Source organism: Oryctolagus cuniculus, chromosome 21 (assembly GCF_051225735.1).
Source record: "Oryctolagus cuniculus isolate XC-2025 breed Fujian yellow rabbit chromosome 21, ASM5122573v1, whole genome shotgun sequence".
Classification (NCBI taxonomy): Eukaryota; Metazoa; Chordata; class Mammalia; order Lagomorpha; family Leporidae; genus Oryctolagus; species Oryctolagus cuniculus.
This window is the reverse complement of record NC_142887.1, coordinates 4,121,718-4,147,322: the sequence shown is the minus strand read 5'-3', so window position 1 is coordinate 4,147,322 and position 25,605 is coordinate 4,121,718. Positions and strand designations below refer to the sequence as shown.

The window sequence follows — 25,605 nt, the reverse complement described above, 5'->3', positions numbered from 1 at the left end:
CCAGGAACAGTCTCAGCCATTATAGCCATTTAGAGACTGAACCAGTGGATGAAGGATCTACTTTTCTCTATCATTTTGCCTGTAAAATGAATAAATACTTTAAAAATATAAAATTAATACATATAAACCCAACATTTACTTAATATTTAATTTATTTCAAATGATTTGCTAAAATAATGTTTATGGTTGCAGCCATTAGCTTCTAAGTCAGAAGATGAGATCAAATCATTACTATTATTTACCATTGTGTCTGATACTCAAAATGAACATATATAGAAAAGGAAACTTGTGCTATAAAAATTGTAAATGCTTCAAAACTGATTTTTTATCTAGAAAAACACTTTAAATCATACTTTATTAAGATTTCTAGGAACAAAATAAGCACTCAAAAATGGCCATCATACATAAAGGGTAGAAATACTAATTAGATATAAATATTTTTAGCACACAATGTAGAATTTGGGGAGTGAACTGGCAGATGGAAGATTCTCTCTCTCTCTCTCTCTCTGCCAGTCCTTCTCTCTGTGTGTAACTCTTTCAAATAAATAAATAAATATTTATTAAAAAAAAAAAACAACAGAGGAGGGGCTGGCATTGTGGCATAGCTGATTGAGTTGCCACTCACAACTCTGGCATTCCAAGAGGGATGGTATGATTCCCAGGTGCTCCAGTTCTTATCCAGCTGTTAATATACCTGGGAAATCCACAAAAGATGACCCAAATACTTGGGTCCCTGAATGCATGTGGGAGACCTGGATGGAGTTTCAGGCACCTTTTTTTCGTCTGGCCCAACCCTAACTAGTGTGGCCATTTGAGAAAGGAGTCAGTAGATGGTATAACTCTCTCTCTGCCTCTCCAACTCCATCCCCTTCCTTCTCCCTCGCCCTGTAACTCCTTACCAAAAGTACTGTGAGATTAACTACAAAACTTGTTCTCAAACAGGGTTTTGGATGTCATGTGTGTGTGTGTGCTGTAGGTGGGGGTACAAACTGTTGAAATCTATACTTAGTATAGAGTTGGTCTGTATATAAAGTTGGTTGAAAGTTAATCTTGATGAAGAATGGGATAGGAAGGGGAGTAGGAGAAGAAATGGGAGTAGGTATGGGAGGGTGGGCACCAGAGGAAGGAACACTAAATTTGTACCTGTGGAATTTCCATTCATTAAGTAAAAGCTTTAAAAATATTTTAAAAACTCCTAAAAATGAAAACCTAGAGGACAGTGAACTATAAAATAATGATCTTTCAGCTTTTACAGAAGCTCAGCTGCAACCTTGTATTGATTTAAATAAGGAGCTTCATCAATTTCTTACAAGAAAGGGAATATACTTTGAAAAATAAGCAGAAAACTTAAATACAAGTGCAGGGAAATATATTTTTGATGCAGAAAGGGATCATAGTGCTTCAACCCCCAAAAAAGAGATTTTAATGTGATCGCATCTTCATGGTGGTATTATTATTATTATTATTATTATTATTTCTTTATTTAAACTTGAAATTGAAGAAGAAATCCTGTCATTTTGTGTTCTGGTTGGGAGTCCAAAGTAGAAACTCAATTGCTGGCATCATTGCTTTTTTTGTATTTTACAATAAACTCTCCCCCCACCCACCCAACCCCTGATGTTTTTATGTCTAAAACAAAAATTTTGTAGTTGTGCAGAAAAAAAAAATAAAACTAGTCTCAACTTCTAACACCTTCAATGTCTCACCCAAAAATAACATTGATTTTGGACATCTGATGTCCAATTTAAGAAAGAATTGACCATCACACTTAGTTGAATTAGTAGTGACTTGAGTTAGTAAATTACCTAATATTAAGCCCACAGAGCTCCTGGGGAACCGCAGGCTGGCCACCTGTGGGAACTTCCTCACTTTGCTGTTTGCCTGGCCTGTTGTAACAACTTGTGCAAAACAAGTTAAGGAAGTGCTGGCTGCTGAGCAAAACAAGTCAAGGAAGTGCTAACCACAGGATGTTCTGAAGACACACAAACAACCCTGATGGAGCAAGATGAACTTTCAACCTGAGGCACTATGTGCCCTTCAACTTGATTGGACTGTGCCTGCATGGACTGCATGTGAACAGACTTGCCATTGGCTAGGAGCGTCCTGCTAGGGGAACCTTGGGTATATAATGGGGATAGTATTGTGCAGAGAGGGCTTGGCTTCTTTTCTTTCGCCTTGCATCTGGATGAATAAAATTCCATGAGAACCGAGTAAGCAGCGACCGTGTCTTTACTATGCTGGACTCTCGCTGGCGAGCATCTGGCAAGCTCCCATCTGCCAATTCACTCCCCAAGATGGCCAGGACTGGGCTACGACAAAGCTAGCAGCCAGAAACGTATTTCTAGGTCTAGGTACTTGAACCATCTCCTGTTGCTTCCCACAGTGCCCATTGCCACCAAGAAGCTAGAATCTGGAGAGGAGAAGTACATGTCCCCAGGTGATCCAATATGAGATGTGGACATAGCAAGTGGCTCTGAAACCAATAAGCCAAACATTCCTGATGTTAGAGTAGCTTTGTTAATACTAATCTTTTATTTGTTCTTTAGTCCACTTATTCACTACATTTGTTTTGTGTAATATGTCCTAAGCAATACTCGGGGTAATAGCAATACAGCACCAGGTAAGATTTTCCATTTGTAAATTTTGGGATTTGCACTCAAGCAGACATCACTAACTATCAGTTTTTGAATTCATGTTGGAAGTTATTGGTGATGTTGGATGTTATGTGTAGAGTGTGTAGTAAGAAAAGTCACTGTGGTCTCTAAGGTCACGAAGGGCTTTGAGCAGAGATGTGATGCGTGATCAGGACTGGTTGAAGTGATTGCCTATCAGGCACTTGTATCTACCCCAAAAGGCCAGATTTAAAGAGAAACCTTTGCAAATTTGTTTTATTTAGTAAACTGAGAGAGAGGACACTTCACTTTTCTACCCAACACATAATCAAATAGGAGAATAAAATGCTTTTTGCATGTGGATGTGCCTTGGTAGCATTTAACTAAATGGAAAAACAAGACCCCAGAAGCCACATATTTCATCATTTTAGTAGCGTAAACTGTTTAGAATATACAAATCCACAAAAGAAAAAGCAGAAAAGGAATTGTCAGGTGATGGAGTAGGAAGTATGCCCAGGGGGAGTATATTGTTTCTTCCTGGGTGATGAAAAAGTATTGGGATCAGATAACTATGAGAGTTGCAAAGCTCTTTATTAAAATAAATTTTAAGAGAAAAAGTTCATACATTCATTGCGGTTGTATGTTGTGTGTTTTACAACCATGCTCTAATTATGATTACACTGTGCTCATTAAGTTACAGTGTGCTTAAAAACAATCCTGATGTCTCACATAAAAACATCCCAGGACAGCAGTTTCCTCCGTATGGGGGTTCACAAAGACATTTCATGGTGGACAAAGGTACAAAAAGGGGTTCAGAGGAGAAGTAAAGTGGGTTGGAACATTACAATGTATGAGGGAACCTATGTCAGCATCATAGAAACTCACTGTTCCATGGTCGCAATCCAGAAACACTCCAACCCTACTCAGGGGCATTTCCACATAGTGAGTTAAGGGTGGAACACTGGCGGAGAGGACGTAATGGTTGTTACTCTTCAGGGAGGCCAGGAGAAATGCTTCTTCGAGATTAATAATGTCACTGGTATCACTTGTGCTGGAATCATAACAGACTCCCAAAATCCAGTTGGAAGAGGATGACACATCCACCTCCCAGTAATGTTTGCCAGAGGTGAAGGTCTTGAGCACCCTACACAGCAAAGCTCTCTGCTCTCTGGGAATGGCTGGGGACACCACAACGTTCTTCTCCAACTATTGCACTTCTGAGGTCCTCAGAGAGCTTTATGTAGCGGCGGGCCACTTCCTTCATCAGACCATGATCCACTTCAGAAAGAGAATAATCTGATCAATGAATGTTGTTTATATGGCCTGAATACAAATGTTTTCTGCCCATGGAATCACTTCCCTTGACTTTGCAAGGAAAACTAACAGAAGAAAAGGAAGCACAATGAATTGAGATTTGCTCAACTGAGAAACTGGAGGGTTCAAGTGACTTTACAGAAAAAAGAAATCAAACAACAGAGAAAAATAAGAAAAAGAACTTGGACATATCACACACCGTGTGAAGCAGGGTTTTGGTTGGTGTGGAGTGTTAATTGTTTCAATAGGTTTGAATATATATGTTTATTTTCTTTGAAAAGAGAGACACAGAGACTGAGAAGTGTTCCATCTGCTGGTTCACTCTCCAAATACCCACAACCAGGGCTTGGCCAGGCCTGAGCCAGGAGCCAGGATCCAATCCTGGTCTGCCACATGGGTAGCAGGGATCCATATATTAGGGAAAACATCTGCTGCCTCCCAAGGTGTGCATTAACAGGAAGCTGGATGGAAGCTGAGATGGGACTGAATCCCAGGCACTTTGCTACGGGGTACAGGTGCCCAAGATACATACTGCTGTGCCAAATGCCTACCACTGGATAGCCTGTATTGAGACCAACCTACAACTTTTACTTTCTTGGCTAGAAAACAGTTCTTGAGTTTTTTCTTTAATTCCATTAGTAAATAACACTATTTGAAATATGATACTTATTAATTGGGAAATAAGCTGTACATCTGAATATTTCAACATAAAACACATGCCCCAATAAATAATATCTCTAAAGAATGTTCTGACTTCTGCTTCTCTGTTCAGAACGTGGATTTCGCCTAATCTGGGTTTCAACCCTCTGCTCTCTGAACTATTGTCTAGTGCAGGCCTAACATCATTCACAGATGTCTCATCATTTAATTGTTTTCAGAATCAGGAGATAGCATTGGAATGGGTCTGCTTTTGACAATTTCTCATTTTTGGGGTTGGTCAAATCTTTCTGAGTTTATCAACGATAATAGCTACTTTAGCAGTGCATGATAAATATACTTGGCATATAGGACAAATTAAAAAATCAAGGGCCATATTTAAGCTTTCAGAAATGTAGTGAGATGGGGCTGGTGTTGTAGCATAGTGGTTCAGGCTGATGCCTATGACACTGGCATCCCACAGGATGTTCATGTCCCAGCTGTTCCCCAATAATGGCCTGGGGAAGCAGCAGAAGATGACCCAAAAGTTTGTGGAGATGCAGAAGATGCTCCTGGCTCCTGGCTCCTGGCTCCTGGCTTTGGTTGTGCTAGCCATGGTCATTGCAGCCATCTTGGGAGGAAAACAACAGATGAAAGAGCTCCCTTACTGTCTCTCCCTACAAAAATTGCAGTGAACGCAGTCAACATACAGTCTTGACTGCCGTGCTAAGAATTGAGCATTGTATCCCTTCTTAATCAAATCACCTGAATATCTTCCCATACTCTGCTTATATCAGCATGCTTATTTACAAGGTTCAGCTTTGATCATTGAAATGTGATTAAACAAAGTGAGAAGACACAGTTTCTGAAAAAACCTATCAGATTTTCAGGGAAGGAGAACAAAATAAAATGGGAAATGGCTCAGGCACAAAAGCAGTGAAGAAGAAGGAAATTAGGGCTGGAAGGATGGAGGTTGAGGCTTACCTTTGAAGTTGTATAGCATCTCTATGAGTCCAGTGATGTTCCATAACGTCAGCTCTGGGTTTACCAGCTGGGGACTGAGTGTGCCAGTACTGCTCTGTAAAGAATCACACCAGGGACACTCCAGGTCAAAGGGCAATCACAGGGTCAAGACAACATCACCAGCTGCAAATCCAAAATATTTCACTGGGAATTTTCCCATTATTGGCTAATAAGAATAAATTTTATTAACATTCTTTGGAGAAATAAAATTAGTACTTTTATCTAAATTTCACATCTAAGCCATTTGCCTCTTTCTTCTCAGACATTATCCAACCTCTGGAATAACAGTCATTCCCCCTGTACCCCTCACTTGATTTCAGGGAAAGCAGAGATCCTGGGTAGCTTGCAGAGAGCAGGGCTTTTAGGCAGAATCTATGGGAATTCAGTCAACAGACATCCCCACCAGTACAGTCAAAAGGATCTGCACTGAGCCAGGAGGCTGTGAGTTTTCTGCCAAGCAAGGGAATGGAATTCCAGACTGGCAGCCATGGTCCTGAGGGAGCTGAGGTGGCTGATTCCCCTGATCCAGCTTTCAACTGGGACAGGCTGAGAGGGCAGGACCTGCTCACTGTTGCTCCCAGGAGGGAATCCTCCCTCCTCCTCCCCTGCTATGGGAATTCCTCTTTCCTGTGTCTTTTTTCCCTTTCCCTCTCAGAAGGGTGGGGCCTCCTCTGGGATTTCTCAGAATAATCTGTTCATAAAGGTTGGTTGGGGCAGTTCCAGAGAAAGGGGAGGAGAGAAGGGGAAACAAAGCCCAGAAAGTCAAATCATTGTTTTTACATATGTGAATTCAGCCACATCTCATCTGGCACCAAAGAGTAGAAAACTTCAGGATCCCTTATCAAACAAAATAGTAAATAGTCAGGGAGATCAAAGTTAATCACTCAAAACAGAAGCATCTGCTACATGAACAACAGCATAACTTACTTACAGATTGGAGATTCTCACTGTAAACTTACCTTTCTAATACACTCCCCATACTGCAAGAAAAAAAATTTAAAAAATAATTAGTCATGAGAACTCTCTCCTCTGTACTCTATAAAATTCTTTTTATTTTATTTTATTTTTTTGATGGGCAGAGTGGACAGTGAGAGGGGAGAGACAGAGGAAAAGGTCTTCCTTTGCCGTTGGTTCACCCTCCAATGGCCGCTGCGGCCAGTGCGCTGTGGCTGGCGCACCACGCTGATCCGATGGCAGGAGCCAGGTACTTCCCCTGGTCTCCCATGGGGTGCAGGGCCCAAGTACTTGGGCCATCCTCCACTGCACTCCCTGGCCACATCAGAGAGCTGGCCTGGAAGAGGGGCAACCAGGACAGAATCCGGCGCCCCGACCAGGACTAGAACCCGGTGTGCCGGCGCCGCAAGGCAGAGGATTAGCCTAGTGAGCTGTGGCGCCGGCCATATAAAAGCCTTGCTTTAATATTTTTCAATAATGTATTTTCTTCTTATTCTCTGCAAAGATGTATCAGAGTCTGTTAATAACAGACTAAGAGCTGATCCAAGAAGGACTTCCTTTGTGTGAATTAAGATGGCATTGAGGATGAAGTTGTGCAGCAATGTAAAAAGTTCTAGGTTGCAGGGTCACTCTCCCCCACTCATATTCCAGAGAGAGGTCTGACCTCTACTGACGTTTATTGCAAAGCGGGGAAACCTCTGAAAATCAGAGTGCACCACCATTGATTACCAAAACTTGCTTAGGCAAAGGTCAAGGCCTCAATGTCTTCAGAAAATATTTTTTTAATTTGGGCACCACAGTGTTTATGGAGGCATGAGGCAGGTGTAGGGAATTTTTTTTTTTTTTTTTGGTCAAGGGCAATTGGATAGTGATACCATCATATATAGACATTCCAAATTAACAGCTGAGAAATAAATATTCTGCAGATTTTTTGAATTTTCTGGGGTTGCCTCGGCAAGGCTGAACCAATTGGTTTCCCAGACCTTCTATAACACTCTGATTGGACATTCAGCACCCCTGAAGGGGAAATATAGATAGAAAATCAATTTAAAATTGTAACCATTTTGTGCTCACTGAGTTCCTGGATAATTTTTTCTACAGCAATTTTCTTGCTTACACTGCAGAGAATTTTATCCAGTGTGAATTATGACAAAGGAAAGCATGCAAAAGATTATCAGATTATAAAGAACCAAGTGATTGGGCAAAAATAAAGATACAGGGCAACCTGAATCCTGCAGCGGAATAAGTAGTGATATGTGCAGTTAACATTTTCAGGTTCTTATGACCTTGCCCAGAAAAGCACTTCTTTCCATGAACAAGGGCTCTCCCTGCTCACCTGCAGTAACTCCAGGTCAGGCTTCCAGCATGCCTCAGCCAGCTCTCTGTACGTTTCTTTCAGCTGGTGTTTCTGTTGGGTCATTCTCATTTCACTGTCCTTGAGCTGCTGGGAAATCTCCTGTGCTTCTCTGTGCAGAGCCTGCAGCTGCAGTTCTTCTTCCTTGTAGAGAAGTATATGCAACTTCTGGTACTGAGCTTTTATCATCAACTCCCTTAAGGACACATATTCCTGTGGAGATATTGGGTTAAAGATTACATATCCTCATGCTAAACAGAAAATTGAAACTGGCAATATTATTTCTCCATTTGCCTGAGACACTGACACCCCTAGGATTGCCTCATCAAGTTCTTGCTGTTCTAGTTCCCATGCATCTACTTGCTAACATGCCTGGGAAGGAAGCATTGGTGGGCCCAAGTGCTTGGGCCTTTACCATCCATATGGGAGACTCTGATGAAGTTTCAGCCTCCTGTTCTCATCCTGTGCCAGCCACTGTAATTTAGGGAATGAACAAGCACATGGATGCTCCCCTCATCCTATCTTTCAACTAAATAAAGTTTTCAAAATGTACTTCTCTTCAGACTTTCTGCCTCACCCATGCAAAACCTCTTGAGTACATGCAAGTCTTTTCTGCGCATGCCTCCTGTAGGTTCTTAGCCTTTTTCTCTGTTTAAATCAAGACTCAGCAAAGGATTGCAGGTGTCCCCCCACCTCCCTCTCTCTCCCTCCTTTTCTGAAGCTTCTTCAGGATTTTGACCCCATCAGCTATTTTGACTGTAGTAGTAACCTTCTTAATTTTGTTCTGTTCCTTTGCCTGATTCTTCTAAATAATTAAACATATTTAGGTACATTCCCCATCCTACAGAGTAGTGTTGAAAGACTTCATTTCCTTCATAGATATGATTCTACTTTCCACTGCTTCTTCATAGCCATACTTAGTGCTCTCTTTAGTGTTGGAGAAGGTTTCTGTAAACCTTCAGGGTTGGACTTGGAGTATCTGTGATGACCTGTCTCCACTACACCCTGGTATACTTCTCGCTATGTTTCTTGGCGGGCACAGGATTTGTGATTACTGAGTTATTATTTGAAACCACCACTTCTTCTGGGAGGAAATCATGAACTCTTCATGGTAACCCGAATTTGCTAAAGCAGTATGGTGATTGTAAAGCATTATAGTAATTGAAGAACATCTTTTTTATTCTTACCTGGAATGAATGTTCCTTTTTAATTTCCTGTGTCACATTGTTTTTCAATTCCTGGATCCATTCTCATAAAGTATTCATTTCCTTTAAAAGTTTTTCCTGCAGAATAATTATGAGATTTAGCAACATGGACTATATTATTACATATTTCACCCCCTTACTTATTGGAAATGGCAGTGGTTGTGAGAATAGTATTGAGACCACTAATGTTTTTTCTTCTGTTCTCTTTTTCTGATAATAGTATATTTGAATAAAGTAGAGTGGTCATATTTGCACAAGTTGACCTATTTGAGTCTTAGATTTGGGGTATTAAAGGTGGTAGAAAATTACAAGGCTGTGCTAGTGTAGTGAGCTCATTGGCCACCTGCTAAACCAGTATTCCATGTGGGCACCAGGTCATGTCCTGGCTCCTCCACTTCTGCTCCATCTCCCTTCTGATGGCCTGTGAAAGCAATGGAAGATGAACCAAGTGCTTTGACATCTGACACCCACATGAAAGACCCAAAAGAAGATCCTGAGTCCCAGCTTCAGCCTGGCCCACCCTGGTCATGAGGACATTTGGGTTAAAAACCTCAAAATGGATGGTAATTCTCTCTCTCTCTCCCTCTTTCTTCTCTGCTATTCATTCCTCCAGGACTCATTGGCTTTAATGGTCACAAAACCACGGGGCTCTATACTAAAATTCTATGTTCGCTGTCTTCCAACTCACAGAGGGACTTTTCTGAAGAAATCAATTAAGAGATTAGGCTTAATCTAAGATTGTTTGATTTAACAAGTGTTAAGCTGAATGCTCGACTTCTAAAACATTAAGCAGGTGGGTTTCTTTTTAAGCTTTAACCCAAGGCCTTTTCTTCAAGTAATAAAATGCAAAAATCATATTCAGTTTGAGAAAATATGATTGTCTCAGAGTCAGTTCATGTCATCAGAGAGATTGTAACATTCTGGAAATGTGAACTGTCAGCTACAGTAATGGGCAGCAATTGCCATATTGTGTTTTTAATATTTATTTATTTATTTGATGGTTAGAGTTAGAGAGAGAAGGAAAGGCAGAGAGAGAGAGTGAGAGAGAGAGGGGAGAGAGAGAGGTCTTCCATCCACTGTTTCACTCCCCAATTGGTTACAATGGCTGGAGCTGTGTCGGTGGAAGCCGGGAGCCAGGAGTTTCTTCTGGTCTCCCATGTGGGTACAAGGGCCCAAGGACTTGGACAATCGTCTACTGCTTTCCCAGCCTACAGTAGAGAGCTGGATCAAAAGTGGAGCAGCCAGGACTATATCCAGCACTGTTAGAGTCTGAAAAAGCCCACCGCCCGAGGAACGACTCCAAGAGACTTTTCTCTCATGCAACCAGAAAAGGGTTAAAGATTTATTGATTATCCAGCATGCTGGGGCTGTCTGATCATACATGAACAGAGCAGCCCCGAATAACCAAAGGTTAGGGTTTATAAAGGCAAAAACTGCAAAATCGGGAAGGGGGGAATACATGGTTGCTATGCACGGTTGCTATACACAGTTGCTAAAATCAAAAGAGAGTACATAAAACCAAAAGAGAGTATATGGTTACTGGGGTCAACATAACCTAAAACCTAAGTGAAATTAATATTTATCATAATCTTGACAATACCAGTTACAATCTTACAATTAGCAATTAGGACTTGACATTAATGTAAGACACAGACAAATCACATCTTCATTATTAGCCCAGGTAACCCAGGTGAAACCCTTTTACTTTTAAGCTTGAGCAATCATGCTAGGGGGTTTTTGTGCTCTTCCAAGGGTGATGTAGTGCACTGCTATTGTCCGACTATTTGAGATCATAGTTTCAGACCAGAGTCTCACGGTGGGGGGGTGCTTTCTCAAATTGGAGTCTCAAGTGCTCCAAAATGGAGTCTCTACTGTCAAGGTGCTACTTTACTCTTATTTTCACAGCTGTACCAGGAAGGTTTAAACCTGTAAGCTTAAGCTTAACTTTTTGCACCGCACATATACAATTTTAACTCTTCAGCACCATGTCAGCACTGCAGGTGGCGGCTTTACCTGCTATGCCACAGTGCTGGCCTCTGCCCAATTGTTCTTTAAATCAAGCCTCCACAATGATAATGAACACTAGATTTCCTTCCAATTCTAGAAGATCCATAGATGCAGATAATGAGGCATGAATGATTCATCCTTATTTTCCCAAAGAGACAAATGTCATATCTTGGGAGCACTTTTCTGTTGGTTGGCTCTATTTTGAATATTTTCCACAATTAGTCTACAAAGCAAGGTAGCGCACTCTGAAATAATGGTTTTCAAATTATTTCAACACATTTAGGAATATTTTGATTTGTATAAAGGCTACTATTCATTTCTCAGTAGCCACAGGAAATTGGTTCCACCAAGCCTGGGCAGATACCAAAATTCACAGATGCTCAATCCCTTATATAAATGGTATGGTGTGGAACTTGCTGTGGCTTAGCAGGTAAAGCTGCCACCCGCAGTACTGGCAAGCACATACAGGTGTCGTTTGAGTCCTGGCTACTCCACTTCTGCTACAGCTCCCTGCGATGGCCTGTGCATGTTGTAGAAGGTAGCCCAAGTCCTTAGGCCCTGATACCCACATAGGAGACCTGGAGGAGGCTCCTGGCTCCTGGCTTCAGATTGGCCCAGCACCGGCCATTGTGGCCACTAGGGAGTGAACCAGCAGATAGAAAAAAATCTCTCTCTCTCTCTCTGACTTGTGACTTGTGTAAAAATTAAAAACAGAAATCTTTAACAACTTACAATCTAGTAACGTATAAAGACATGGAATACAAAGTCAAATAATTTAGCACACAAATCAATATATCTGAATGTTCTAATCATGGATACTTTCTTTACTGATAAAATTTAAAATAAGTAGGAAAGCCACAGGATAGTTTTGAGAAAACATCTGTAACCTGATCGTTAAGCTTAAAGTATTTTGTAAAAGAAATTGAACATGAAAGCCTATCCTCTAAGTTTGACACTCACAGTGTGTGCTTCGAGAGGTCTCACCTATGGAAGGGCAGATGTGGTTGGTCTTTCAGCTCTCCAATGCACAGCTGCTTCCAGTTCAAGATCGTCTCTTCTGGTCTAAACTCTTCTAGGTGTGTCCCCTTTTACAGGATTTCACCTGACCCACCCACCAAACCCACTACTGAGAGAGCCTCTGTCTTCAGATCTCATTGGATTTGCATGATGAAGTTATAGCGAAGGTGGAAAAGTGATTCATTGGATTAGCATGGTACAGAAAATAGTACCCAAGGGCTAAGCAAAATGTCGACTGGGTTATGGGAGATGTGGGGAAGTTGACCGGATGCAAATGGTTCCCCAAGAAATTTTCACTGAGGGCTGAGAGTGCCAGGCTTTGGAACAAGCTGACACTGGCAGGATGTGAGAGGGTGGCGGGAGAATGGCAGAAGTCTCCATGGCTCTCCTCTGCCTCAGAGGAACCACCTCTTCCATGCTGCCACTCCTCTTGCAAGGCTTTGGTCGTGTTGTAGTTTACATCACAAACCTCCTGCACCCATAGTTAGGCTCTTTCAGATGCTGCTCTCTGGGTTGTTCCAATTTTGTGAATGTCTGCCATTTTTTTTTTTCCCAAAGTGCCCCCAGATCTCTGCTCCATGGACTCAGATGTTTCCTTAGATGGTTAACTTAGGGGATGGCCTTCTGCATAGTGTGTTAGGTCAGCACTGCTCACAATGCTGGCCTTCCATGTGGGAGCTCTGGTTTAGTCCCAGCTGCTCCACTACCAATCCAGCTCCCTATTTTCATGCCTGAGGAAGCAGTGGCAAATGGCCCAAGAGTGTGGCCTTCTGCCTCCCACTGGGAGACCTGGAATAAGCTCTGGCTCCTTCCCTGCTTAGACTAAATTATTATTAATCACCCTGGGTACACCATAATATTCCTGTAGAAAATCATTTTACACATTCCACAACAGGATTTTCCAAAGGCTTCCTTGCCAGAACTTCAGCATTTAATGCATATGGCATCTGAAAATAACAGAGAATTATTAATTTATAAGATACACAATTACAATAGGCAAAAATTTTATAATTAATTTTAATTTTTTCTTTTATTTTTCTTGACAGGCAGAGTGGACAGTGAGAGAGAGACAGAGAGAAAGGTCTTCCTTCTATTGTTTTTCACCCCCCAAAAGACCACCATGGCCAGAGCCAGGAGTCAGGTGCTTCTTCCTGGTCTCCCACATGGGTGCTGGGGTCCAAGCACTTGGTCCATCTTCCACTGCCTTCCCAGGCCAGAGAGCTGGACTGGAAGAGGAGCAACCGGGACTAGAACCCGGTGCCCACAGGGGATGCTGGCACTGCAGGCAGAGGATTAACCAAGTGAGCCACAGCGCTGGCCCCTATAATTATTTCTTAGACACATGAACCTGACCTGAGAGCAATATAGGACTGCTTATCGCTGAATTATAAAATAAAAATCCCTCCATAGATGGACAAATATTTAAAACTGAAAGCCTTATTCAAATATCACCACTCATATGTATATAAATATAAACATATATATATAAATATATAACTACAAGCAATATATATATATATATATAAACATAAATATAAAACTACAAGCAGCCCAGCACTAGAATTCTCCTTAGTTTAAACAACTACAATGGGGGCTTGTGCCATGGTGCAGTGAGATAATCCTTTGCCTGTGGCACCAGCATCCCATATGGGTGCCAATTCTAGTCCTGATAGCTCCTCTTACAACCCAGCTCTCTGCTATAGCCTCAGAAAACAGTGAAAGATGGCCCAGGTGCTTGAGCCCCTGCACCTGCATGGGAGACTGGTAGGAGGCACCTGACCCTGCCTTTGGTTTGGCATTTCTCCAGTCATTGCAGCCTTTTGAGGAGCAAGGCAATGGAGGGAAGACTTTTCTATCTCTCCCTTTCACTGTCTCTAACTCTACCTCTCAAGTAAATAAATAAAATCTTTGAAAAAAATTAAAGCAACTACAACTGATATCCCACCCAGAATAATAGATGAAGGAAATTCATCATGTGCTCCAAATATAAAATAACAATTAATGTCTATGGAAACAATGACACTCAATAAAATGTTACAACTGTAAATAAATACATACAAACATTAAATGCATGGAAGATCACCACGAATAATGAAACTGAAATTTCTACAATTATTACAACAATAAAAATTAAAATTGGACCAGGAATTTTAGGAAATAAAAAGAATTGTGGACCTAACAGATATCTACAAAACTTTCCATCCTACAATCACAGAATACACATTCTTCTCACTAGTGCATGGAACATTCTCTAGGATTGACTACATGCTAGTTCATAAAATAAGTCTAAAAGAATTTAAAAACATCAAAACCATACATTGCATCTTCTCTTACTGAAATGAAATGAAGCTGGAATCAGCAGCTCAGAATATCTAGAGTATACACAAACACATGGAAACTGAACAACATGCTCCTGAATGAACAGTGAGTCGTTGAAATCAAAAGACAACAACATGGCTTATCAATATGAATATATTTGGTACCTGAGATCAGACCTTTAATAACAGAGGGATTCCCCAAAATTTATTTAAAAAAAAAAACCAGCAACATAAGAGCTGGCTTCTCAGGGTTAGCAACCCTGTTCATCCTCCTTCTCTGCACATCCTCACCTATCCATGCTCTGGGCTGCAGCTGGACACCCAGTCACAGCTAAGGGAAGGGGCTCCACTGTCAAAAGCACAGCTGCCCAGGGTGCCCTGTTGCAGCTGGGGGATGGGGCAGTTTACATGTGGCATGAGACCTGGATTGGAGGGTACATATTCCTCTGGCTCTACAGGCTGGGCCTTCCCACTGTTCCAGCGCTGGGTGCCCTGGTTTGTGCTTGCCTAAGGAAGGGGCAGGGATGAGACAGCTGAGATGGCATCCAAAACCCCAGACCTTCCTCTCCCCTGTTTCGGGCCTGCTTGGGTGCTCACAGGGACTGAGCCACTCCCAGAATGCTTGCCTGGAATGTGTAGTGGCTCCCTGTCTGGGTGAATTTCATGAGGGAAGAAGGGGCCTTGCCTAGGTGGTGACTCACAGCTCAGGGCTGGAGCCTACCCCACCCTGCCAGAGAAAAAGCCACAGCTGCTCTGCCACTTGTAGGCTTTTTATTCAAAACAAATGGCAGGATTTGAACAGGTTTTTCTTTCTTTCTTTCTTTCTTTTCTTTTTTTTTTTTTTTTTTTTTTTGACAGGCAGAGTGGACAGTGAGAGAGAGAGACAGAGAGAAAGGTCTTCCTTTACCGTTGGTTCACCCTCCAATGGCCGTTGAGGCCAGCGCGCTGTGGCTAGCGCATCACGCTGATCCGAAGGCAGGAGCTATGTGCTTCTCCTGGTCTCCCATGGGGTGCAGGGCCCAAGCACTTGGGCCATCCTCCACTGCCTTCCTGGGCCACAGCAGAGAGCTGGCCTGGAAGAGGGGCAACCGGGACAGAATCTGGTGCCCTGACCAGGACTAGAACCCGGTGTGCTGGTGCTGCAAGGTGGAGGATTAGCCTATTGAGCCACGGCGCCAGCCCGAACAGGTTTTTCCAATGGTAGCTTTCGGAAAAAGCATGCATTGGTTTCCTTTTGTGGTCTCTGTCTTTAAGGATGTGGTGTTAGTGCTAATAGAGTTCAGAGAGATGAGAAAGATTTTCACAGAGGGCTAGCTTCTAAGTGTCCTAAATTATCTGTAATGTATTTAAAGCCAATTTGCATATTTTTTAAGGTTAAAACTTAAAAAAAAAAAACCTTTTATTTCTACAGATGGTTAAAAAGGTTCTGAGAATTTTGGCTTTTCTCCTGTGTTCTTGATTTTTGAATCAAGCGTGCTTTTTCAATTATTAATTTTGAGTTGGAGAACTGGTTTGATTGCTTAGAAATGTGTTAGCATCAGGGAGGAAGAGCATTAAACATGGTGGATGCTCCACTTCCTGCTGCAGAGGGTGGGACTTCCATCCCAAGATGGCAATCCCCCTATGGGAATTTTCAACCTTACCTGAAGATGGACAACAGATTCCACCCCAAGATGATGGCCCCCATGGCTAGCCACATGATACATGCCTGGTTAGCTGAGCAATTTTATTCTGCTTTATTTTTTTAAAGATGTTTCTAAACCCATTTTAATATTCAGTTTGTTTTGTTCTTGCTCTGCCCAGGTCTCTCTCTCTCTCTCTCTGTCTCTCCCTCTCTCTCTTTTGTTATTTTAAATAGCCTTGTGCTTCTTCCACCCTCTTCTCAAATATATTTTTTGTTTTTATTTTTTGGCTCTGCCCAGGTGTTTTAAATATACATGTATATATGTATGTATATATATATATAGATTTATTTTTATTTTTCAGCTCTACCCAGGTGTTTTGAATAAATATACAGAGTACTTTTTTATTTTTTGTGGCTCTGTCTAGGTGTTTTAAACAGCTTGGCATGTGCTCCACCCCATTCATGGGTGTGTGTGTGTGTGTGTGTATATATATATATATATACACAGTGTATATGGATGTAACACATATGCATTACATGTAATATATATGGAACATGTGTGTGATATGTATAATATATGTAACTTATATAGTATATAAATAATATATGTGGGGTATATATTAAACAATATATATATTAAACTATAGTAGGTGTAGTAACTCTGGGATATCAGATTACTAGTTAAGCACATGTTCAGAGATATAACTGGGCCCACACATAGCCCTATCTATATTTTGTCTCCCAAGTTATGAAGTGATTCAACTATGAGTAAATCTACATCTGCTCCATGTAGATTCCCTTAGGATCTATACTTAATAATGGGAGGCCCTTAGACTAGATGGGATTTCTAAGGATTACTTAGAAAGGATGAATATTCTGTGCAATATTTTTTAAAACAACATTATAAATATCCAGAATCATTTATCTTTTTTTATTTAGTAAATATAAATTTCCAAAGTACAGTTTATGGATTGCAATGGCTTCCCCCCCCATAATTCCCCTCCCACTTGCACCCCTCCCATCTCCCACTCCCTCTCCCATTCCATTCACATCAAGATTCATTTTCAATTATCTTTATACACAGAAGATTGATTTAGTATATACTAAGTAAAGGTTTCATCAGTTTGCACCCACTGAGAAACACAAAGTGTAAAATACTGTTTCAGTACTAGTTATAGTATTATGGCCTACCTATATCTTGGGAAATGGTGTAACATGGCCAATAAATGGGTCTCAGTGACACTTCAGAACTTGATTTGTGTTACAGAACAGAAGTTGTTTAGCTGCACTCCTAAGGAATTATAACTAATGCAATGTATCCATTTCAACTTCTTAAGGATAATTAAGCTCACAAAGAGCTGTGTCTGTTTTTATCTTTTAGGTCCTACAAAGAAACTGTAAAGCTGTGTAGCTCTGTATGCATTCCCATGGACTTACTTCAAGGGGTACAGTTTAAAAACTTGCCATGGGATCTCAAATCTCCATGGGCTAGATGTAAAAGTAACATGTTAATTGTTAAAGTGGCTATATTGATACAATTAAGTTTTAAAGTGATCATAAGATGTTATTAAGTGTTCAAGTGATCTGATTAATAGGATTAAGTATTTACTGCTAATAATAAATAGAATGAAAGAGCAGTGAATGTTCCAACATGGGAAGGAGTCCATACAGCAGACTCATAGAATAAGTAATGCTCAGTGACCTCAGAGTCAGCCCTAAAAGCATTCTTGTCTGGCTGAAAATCTCATGAGAGCATTTCAAGCATGGAAAGCCAGAACACTTGTGCAAAAAGTGTCTCAAGATGGAGGAAAAACCTGGGTGAAACCCCAGTGGGAAGAAATGGTCATAAAAGAAGGATGTAGGGGTCGGCACTGTGGCTCACATGGTTAATACTCTGCCTGTGGCAACGGCATTCCATATGGGCACAGGGTTCTAGTCCTGGTTGCTCCTCTTCCAGTCCAGCTCTCTGCTGTGGCCCAGGAAGGCACTGCTTGGGCCCCTGAACCCACATGGGATACCAGGAGGAAGCACCCGGCTCCTGGCTTCAGATCAGTGCAGCACACCATACATAGCAGCCATTTGGGGGGTTAACCAATGGAAGGAAGACCTTTCTCTCTGTCTCTCCCTCTCACTAACTCTGCCTGTCTAACTGAGAAAAAAAAAAAAAGGATGTACTTTTCTCCAAAGGGAGGAAAGAATTTCCACTTTGCTTAGGTCCTTGTCTGAATACTGATGGAGTTTGTGGATTCAAAAGGCTTTTATAGCCTAGACAGCATGTGTCAAGAGCTTCAGGTGGTCACTGACATCATGCATGATTACGTTAATTGTTAAATTAACAAGAGTCACTATGTACTAACTTCCCATGCAGGACCTATGTCCTTGAAGAGGTACAGTATTAGCATTAATGATAAAACTTGTTCTCAATGATTTACCTTGATCTAGTGCATTATAAGTTCTATTTATGTCTAAATATTAAATATTCCATTGCCTGTATTCTTATGTGTTTCTTTAAGGTTTAGTATGTGTCTCTAACGTAAACTCTTGAATCTGTGTATCTGATATTCCTATCTCGTATGTTTTAACATAAGGTCAAATACAGAGTATAAAATGGTTAAAGGCCTCAGGACTACTAATGGAACCGTTGTTTCAATTCTTCTTATTGTGTCCCAAACCTTTGCCTAAGGGATAATTTCTTCTGCATCTCACTGAAGCCAGAATCTGGGACAGTGAGGATACAGAATTTCCAAACAAAAGCTCAGGTTTCTAAACTAGAGGTAAATTACCTGGGATATGTTCAAACTCCAGGAAAGAGTGTTCTTTCAGTCCAGGGAAAAGAAGCTATTCTATATAAAGATAGCTAAAGATATGTCTGGGAATGGCAAGATTCTGTGGAATTTGGATTCCAAAATTTGGATTCCAAGCTTTTGTATGTGCTTTAAAAGGCACTGATGCAGATTCTGTGCTGGAAGAGGCAGCCACAAAACTTGTTCCAAGTTAAGGAGATTCTAACAGAAGCTCCAACGTTGGCCATTGCTGATGGCAGGATTCTATGGAATATGAATTCCAGAATTTGGATTCTAAGCCTTTGTATGTGCTTTGAAAGGCCCTGACACAAGACACACTGTGCTGGGCAAAGAAGCTACAAAAGGTGCTCCAAAGAATTAAAGAGCTTTTAACAAAATTTGCAACATTAGGAATTCCTGAGCAAGCCATTCATAAAACAATCCTCTTCAGATTACTTACAGCTTAAATAAAAAGGACCTTACCAGGCACTACAGAGCATGGCCACCTCAGTTAAATTAGGATTAAACTTCTACCTCTTAACTCTTCACAAGTGAACTCAAAAGATTCACCTGATTATTCCTGTAAGCTGATAAGAAGCCATAAGCAAAAGTAAAGCTTTTACATTCCTCACATCGACTGCTGCACCTTAAAGCAGACATGTTGTAACTGCCTCTCCTTTTTTGATTCTTTCTGAGAATTGTTATTGACAATAAAACTCCTAATAGGTTCTTCTTTTATAATTCTCTATGCTCAAGCTAAATGGGTTTTATATTCTACATAAAGGTAGCCTTTTCATCTTTAGGGGCACCCCAATCACTATTTGTCTTATTCCAGTTTTACTTATGCTAATTAAAAACACATTTCAGAACACAACTTCTGGGACTAAATGACCATACAGGGGAGATGGCCATTGGCAGTGACTGAGACTGCCCCAGCTCACAAGAAAGTGAATTTGTTATATAAGATAGGCAGAGACTTACAGACCCAGGAAAGGCAGGGCCTGCACTATGCCCCTTGTAAGTATGAAGGAGCTATAGAAGATATGATTATTTTACATACTACAACATCACTTAGGGTTAAGGGAATGGAGTATCTGAGGGGGAATGATGTTGGCAGGCATATAGTATAAAATTGATTAGATTTGTGAGTTGGAATACCATACTTTCACCATGCTCCCTCAGTGATCTCCTGCCCTTACCTGAAAACACCTGTGCACCCACCTGCCAATCAGACTAATTAACCACTCCCTTTTAGAAGTGGATTGAAGGTCTGAAACATGAAGGGCCTGGCCCTTTTGCCCTTTTCCACCATTATGGACCCTTGTTGCCCTGCACTTTCAGGGCAAGTAACCTTTAAGACACCTTCTCTCTCTGCCTTCGCTTCGCTGCCCATGATAAGCTGTTTATATCTATTCAAAACCAAACACTTGCTGCACATGGCTTTTGGCTTTCTTCCCACTTGGTATAATTCCAACTTAATTTCTTAGACTTTCTCCTCTCCCTTAGATTAGATTAACACCCTCACTCCCCTATAAATTTCTCTCACTGAATAAAAAGCTTAAACTTATCATGTTGCATGGTTTATTTGTGCCAGGATTCAAAATTTTTCTCTGAATATGTAACAAGACCACACATGGCTTATTAATATGAATAAACAAATCAGTAACAGATAGACCACGGCACAGAGTAGAAATGCCAGAGATCAATCCAAGAATCTACAACCAACTTGTATTTGACAAAGGAGCTAAAATCAATTCCTGAACCAAGGTCAGTCTCTTCAACAAATGGTGCTGGGAAAACTGGATTGCCACATGAAGCAAGACCCCTATATTACACCTTACACAAAAATCTACTCAAAATCAATTAGACTTGAATCTATGACTCAATACCATCAAATTAAGAGAACATTGGGGAAATCTGCAAGACATTGGCATAGGCAAAGACATTTTGGAAGAGACACCAGAGGCACAAGGAATCAAAGCCAAAATTCACAAATGGGACTGCCTCAAATTGAGAGGTTTCTGTACTGCAAAAGAAACAACTAACAGAGTGAAGAGGCAACTGACAGAACCAAAGAAATTATTTGCGAACAATTCAACTGATAAAGGACTAATAACTAAAATATATGAAGAGACCAAGAAGCTCAACAACAAACAAACAACATGATGAAGAAAGGTGCAATGTTCTTACACAGATATTTTTTAAAGAGGAAATCCAAATGGCCAACAGACACATGAAAAAATACTCAGGATCACTATCTATCAGGGAAATGCAAATCAAAACTACAATGAGGTTTCACCTCACCCTGGATAGAATGGCTTTCATACAGAAATCAACAAACAACAGATTCTGGTGAGGATATGGGGACAAAGGCACATTAATCCATTGTTGGTGGAATTGAAAAATAGTAAAGCCACTATGGAAGACAGTTTGGAGATACCTCAGAAACCTGAATGTAGCCCTATCATATGACCCAGCCATCCCACTCCTTGAAATTTACCCAACGGAAATTAAATTGGCATAATAAAAGAGCTATCTGCACCTCAACATTTTCTGCAGCCAAATCACAATAGCAAAGACATCAAATCAACCTAAATGCCCATCAATGGAATAATGGATAAAGAAATCAAAGGATATATACTCTATGGAATACTACACAGCAGTAAAAAAAAATGAAATCCAGTCATTTGCAACAAAATGAAGGAATCTGTAAAACATCATGCTGAGTGAAATAAGCCAGTCCCAAAGGGGCAAATATCATATGTTCTCCTTGATTGGTGACAACTAACTGAATGGCTAAAAGGAAACCTGTAGAAGTGAAACTGACCCTATGAGAAACAATGACTTGATCAGCCCTTGTCTTGACTATCAAAGAACAGTTTATTATTTTATTTTATTTAGTGTTTTCTTTTTCCATTTAATACCATTGGTTGAACTCTTTAATTAACACACAATTATTCTTAGGTGTTTAAATTCCACTGAAAATTGATCCCTGTTCAAAATAAGAGTGTGAATAAGAGAGGAAGAGATGTACAGTTCAGCACATGCTTACTCGGATTTATCCCTAATGGTAGAGCTAGAAATGTGCCATGGGACTTCAAATCCCATTAAGTTGGCAGATACCAATGCCATCTTACTATTTAAAATGATCAGTTTAAGTTCATAATTGATCATGAAGATAAAATTGTGTCAAAGTATTCACATAAGTAACACCTCTGTCTGCTAATAATAATTGATAGAATTAAAAGGAGAGAACAATTCAACATGGGAATCAGGATACACAGAAGATGCACGGAATGATAAATGCCCTAAACAGCACCCAGGCCTCAGCATCAGCCATTAAGGCATCTGGATCTGGCTTAATATCTCATGAGAGTTTCTCTGGCATGGAAAGCCAAGACACTGTGGCAAATAATGACCTAAATGGAAGATCTCTCTGAGTGAGATCTTAGTGGGAAGAACAAGCCATCAAAGAAGGAGGCACCTTTCTCTGAAGGGAGGAGAAAACTTCCATTTTGATTATGGCCTTGTCTAAATAAGGTCAGAGTTTGTGAATTCAAGAAGCTTCCATAGCCTTGGCAGCTCATGACAAGAGCCTAGGGTGATTACTGATATTTAGTGAAATAAGTCAGTCCCAATAACACAAATGTCATCTTTCTTCTCTGATCTATGGTAACTACAATATAATGTATTGGAATGACATGGACATTCTGAGGTTCCTTGATTGTTTACAATCCATGTAACTTCTGTTAAAGAGCAGTGTTTATTCTTCATATAATTTTTTGCACTCTTTGCTTAATGTAGGGTTAACCTTATGAGTGCAACAAATTTTATGAGCATAACATAAATTGAAAAAGGATCTTTGTAAAAATTAAAAGTAAGAATAGATCAGAGAGGAGGAAGAAGAGTTGGAGCTTGGATGGTAGGGAGGTTAAAATGGGTAATGTCATTGTTTTTCCAAAACTTTCTCTCTCTTCTCTCTCTCTGTATATATGATATACATAAAATTGCAAAAACTTAAATACAATTTAAAAATAAAATAAAAATAATATTGGAAATTTATGGGATATAATCTTATAACTCAATATACTAGTCTTAAGAGTTCCTGAATGTGTGAAAAGACAAAATGGTTTGGAAGGCATTTTCCATGAAATGAATACAAAAAACCATCTCGATTTGGAGAAAGAAATGGATGTGCAAATGCAGCAAGCACAAAGTACCTCTAACAGACATTACCAGAAAAGATATTCACCATTGCAGTCAAAATTTCATCAGTGAAATATAAAGAAAATATTCTTAAATATGTATGGGAGAAATGCCAGATTACTTTCAGAGGCTTTCCAACTAGACTCACTAGAATCTGAATAGGTTAGGAGAGAATGGAGATATATAACCCAAGTCTTAAGAGAAAAAAGAAACTGAAAATCCAGAATACTGAACCCTGAAAAACTTTCATTTATGAATGAAAGTGAAATAATGGCTTTCCAAAACAAACAGAAATTGAAACAATTTGTCATTATTCATCCAGACTTACAAAAGATGTTTCAGGATATGCCACACATAGAAACACAGAAAGATAGTCATCATTATGAGAGAATGTGAAGACAGAAAATCTCACAGTGAAAGTGCAAAGGGAATAAAATATAAACAATAGGAATATTTATGGAAAATGTCAGGGCCAACTAATTACTTATCAATAGTAACCTTGAAGGTAAATGGCCTCATTTCTGCTGTTAAAAGATACAGACTGGTTGACTAGATTAAAAATCAAGACCCCTCAATTTTCTGCCTTCAAGAATCACACCTTATCAACAAAGACAAATGAATGAAAGGATGGAAAAAGATACTTGGTGTTAATGAAAAAGAAAAAGAACAGTTGCATCCATCCTAATATCAGGAAAAATTGACTTTAATGCAAAAACTGTTAATATAAATAAAGAAGGACATGATGTAATGATTAAAAGATCCATTCAAAAGGATCATATAAATAAAATAAATGAACATAAACCCAATTATAAGGTGTCAGGGTATTTGAAGAAATGCTAATGAGTACAAAGGGAAACACAGACTCAATACAATAGTAATTAATGGTGATGTCAACATCCCACTTGCATCAATGAACAGATCTAATAAACAAAATCAGTGAATAAATAACAGAGTTCATTGACACCATGAACCAAATGGACCTAACTGAAATATTGAGAACATATTACCCCACACATGTAGAACACAAATTCTTCTCATCTATATATGGAACTTTCTCTAGGATAGATCATTTACTAAGCCACAAAACATGTATCAGCAAATTCATCAAACCATGCATCTTCTCAATGAATGGAGTTGGAAATCAGCAACTCAAGAATCTCTATAACATATGAAAACACATGAAGGGTGAAAATCACGCCCATGAAGGAATAGTGGGTCATAGAAGAAATCAAAAGGGAAATAAAAAAAATTCTGGTACAAAATGATGGTAATACAACACATTGAAACTTAAAAGATATGATAAAAGCAGTGCAGGGGCTGGCACCATGGATCACTTAGTTAATCCCCCACCTGTGGCGCTGGCATCTCATAAGGGCACCGGGTTCTAGTACTCAAAAAGTAATCTATAGAGTGAAACTGACATTTTGAATCATGATATTTAAGAGCACTTGGCTTTACTGTTGAGGTTTGGTGCTTTTGTTTTTGTTTTTATTTTCCTTCATACTATATGTTTAACTCTTTACTTAGTGTATGCCTAATCTTATAAGCATATCAAATGGAAAGTAGATCTTTGTTTTTGTTTTTAACTTTTATTTAATGGATATAAATTTCCAAAGTACAGCTTATGGATTACAATGGCTTCCCCCCTGCATAACTTCCCTTGCACCCACAAGCCTCCCCTTTCCCGCTCCCTCTCCCCTTCCATTCACATCAAGATTCATTTTCAATTCTCTTTATATACTGAAGGTCAGTTTAGCATATATTAAGTAAAGATTTCAACAGTTTGCACCCACATAGAAACACAAAGTGAAAAATACTGCTTGAGTACTAGTTATAGCATTAAATCACAATGTACAGCACACTAAGGACAGAGATCCTACATGAGGAGTAAGTGCACAGTGACTCCTGTTCTTGACTTAACAAGTTTTTTTTTGGCCTTAGCATATCTGATTAAAATCAAACAGATGAGTTGGCACAATGTTAGAAATGTGTTGTCTAATCTTAAAACATAAATGGGTGTCTTAGAATTAGGTAATTAAACTCTGAAAAGAATTGGCAAATAAATACTAATTCCTAAGTCTTTTTGATAACTCTAAGATTCTTTTTTTTCATTTTCGATTCTCTTTATATACAGAAGATCAGTTTAGCATACATTAAGTAAAGATTTCAACAGTTTGCTCCCACACAAACATAAAGTGAAAAATAATAGATGATTTTTTAAATGATGATGAAATCAGATCAGACCTATTGTCATGTTTAATCCCAGTGAGAGTCAAGTTGGGAATTGATAATTTCTTTTAATTTTTACAGAAGATCAATTTAGTATACATTAAGTAAAGATTTCAACAGTTTGCACCCACATAGAAACACAAAGTGAAATATACTGTTTGAGTACTCATTATAGCATCAAATCTCAATGTACAGCACATTAAGGACAGAGATCCTACATGAGGAGTAAGTGCACAGTGACTCCTGTTGTTGACTTAACAAATTGACACTCCTGTCTATGGCATCAGTAATCTGCCTATGCTCCAGTCATGAGTTTCCAAGGT

At 39.8% G+C, this 25,605-nt stretch overlaps 1 protein-coding gene across 2 annotated transcripts; it reads right to left on the bottom strand.

Moving 5' to 3' along the window:
- Positions 1 to 3,235: 3,235 nt before the first annotated feature.
- LOC100357275 (tripartite motif-containing protein 64C) lies at positions 3,236 to 12,626 on the bottom strand. Of its 2 annotated transcripts, none has more exons than XM_089323568.1 (6): positions 12,066 to 12,626; positions 9,081 to 9,176; positions 7,876 to 8,106; positions 6,545 to 6,565; positions 5,547 to 5,640; positions 3,236 to 3,890 (listed from the first exon to the last, which is right to left on the bottom strand). In XM_089323568.1, the coding sequence occupies exons 3-6, from the start codon at positions 8,080 to 8,082 to the stop codon at positions 3,757 to 3,759; spliced, it is 456 nt and encodes a 151-aa protein (XP_089179694.1). In that variant the 5' UTR covers positions 8,083 to 8,106; positions 9,081 to 9,176; positions 12,066 to 12,626; the 3' UTR covers positions 3,236 to 3,756. The 2 variants fall into 2 exon arrangements, with proteins under 2 accessions (XP_089179694.1, XP_069921790.1); XM_070065689.2 differs by having other exon boundaries at positions 12,090 to 12,626.
- Between the last annotated feature and the right edge of the window lie 12,979 nt (positions 12,627 to 25,605).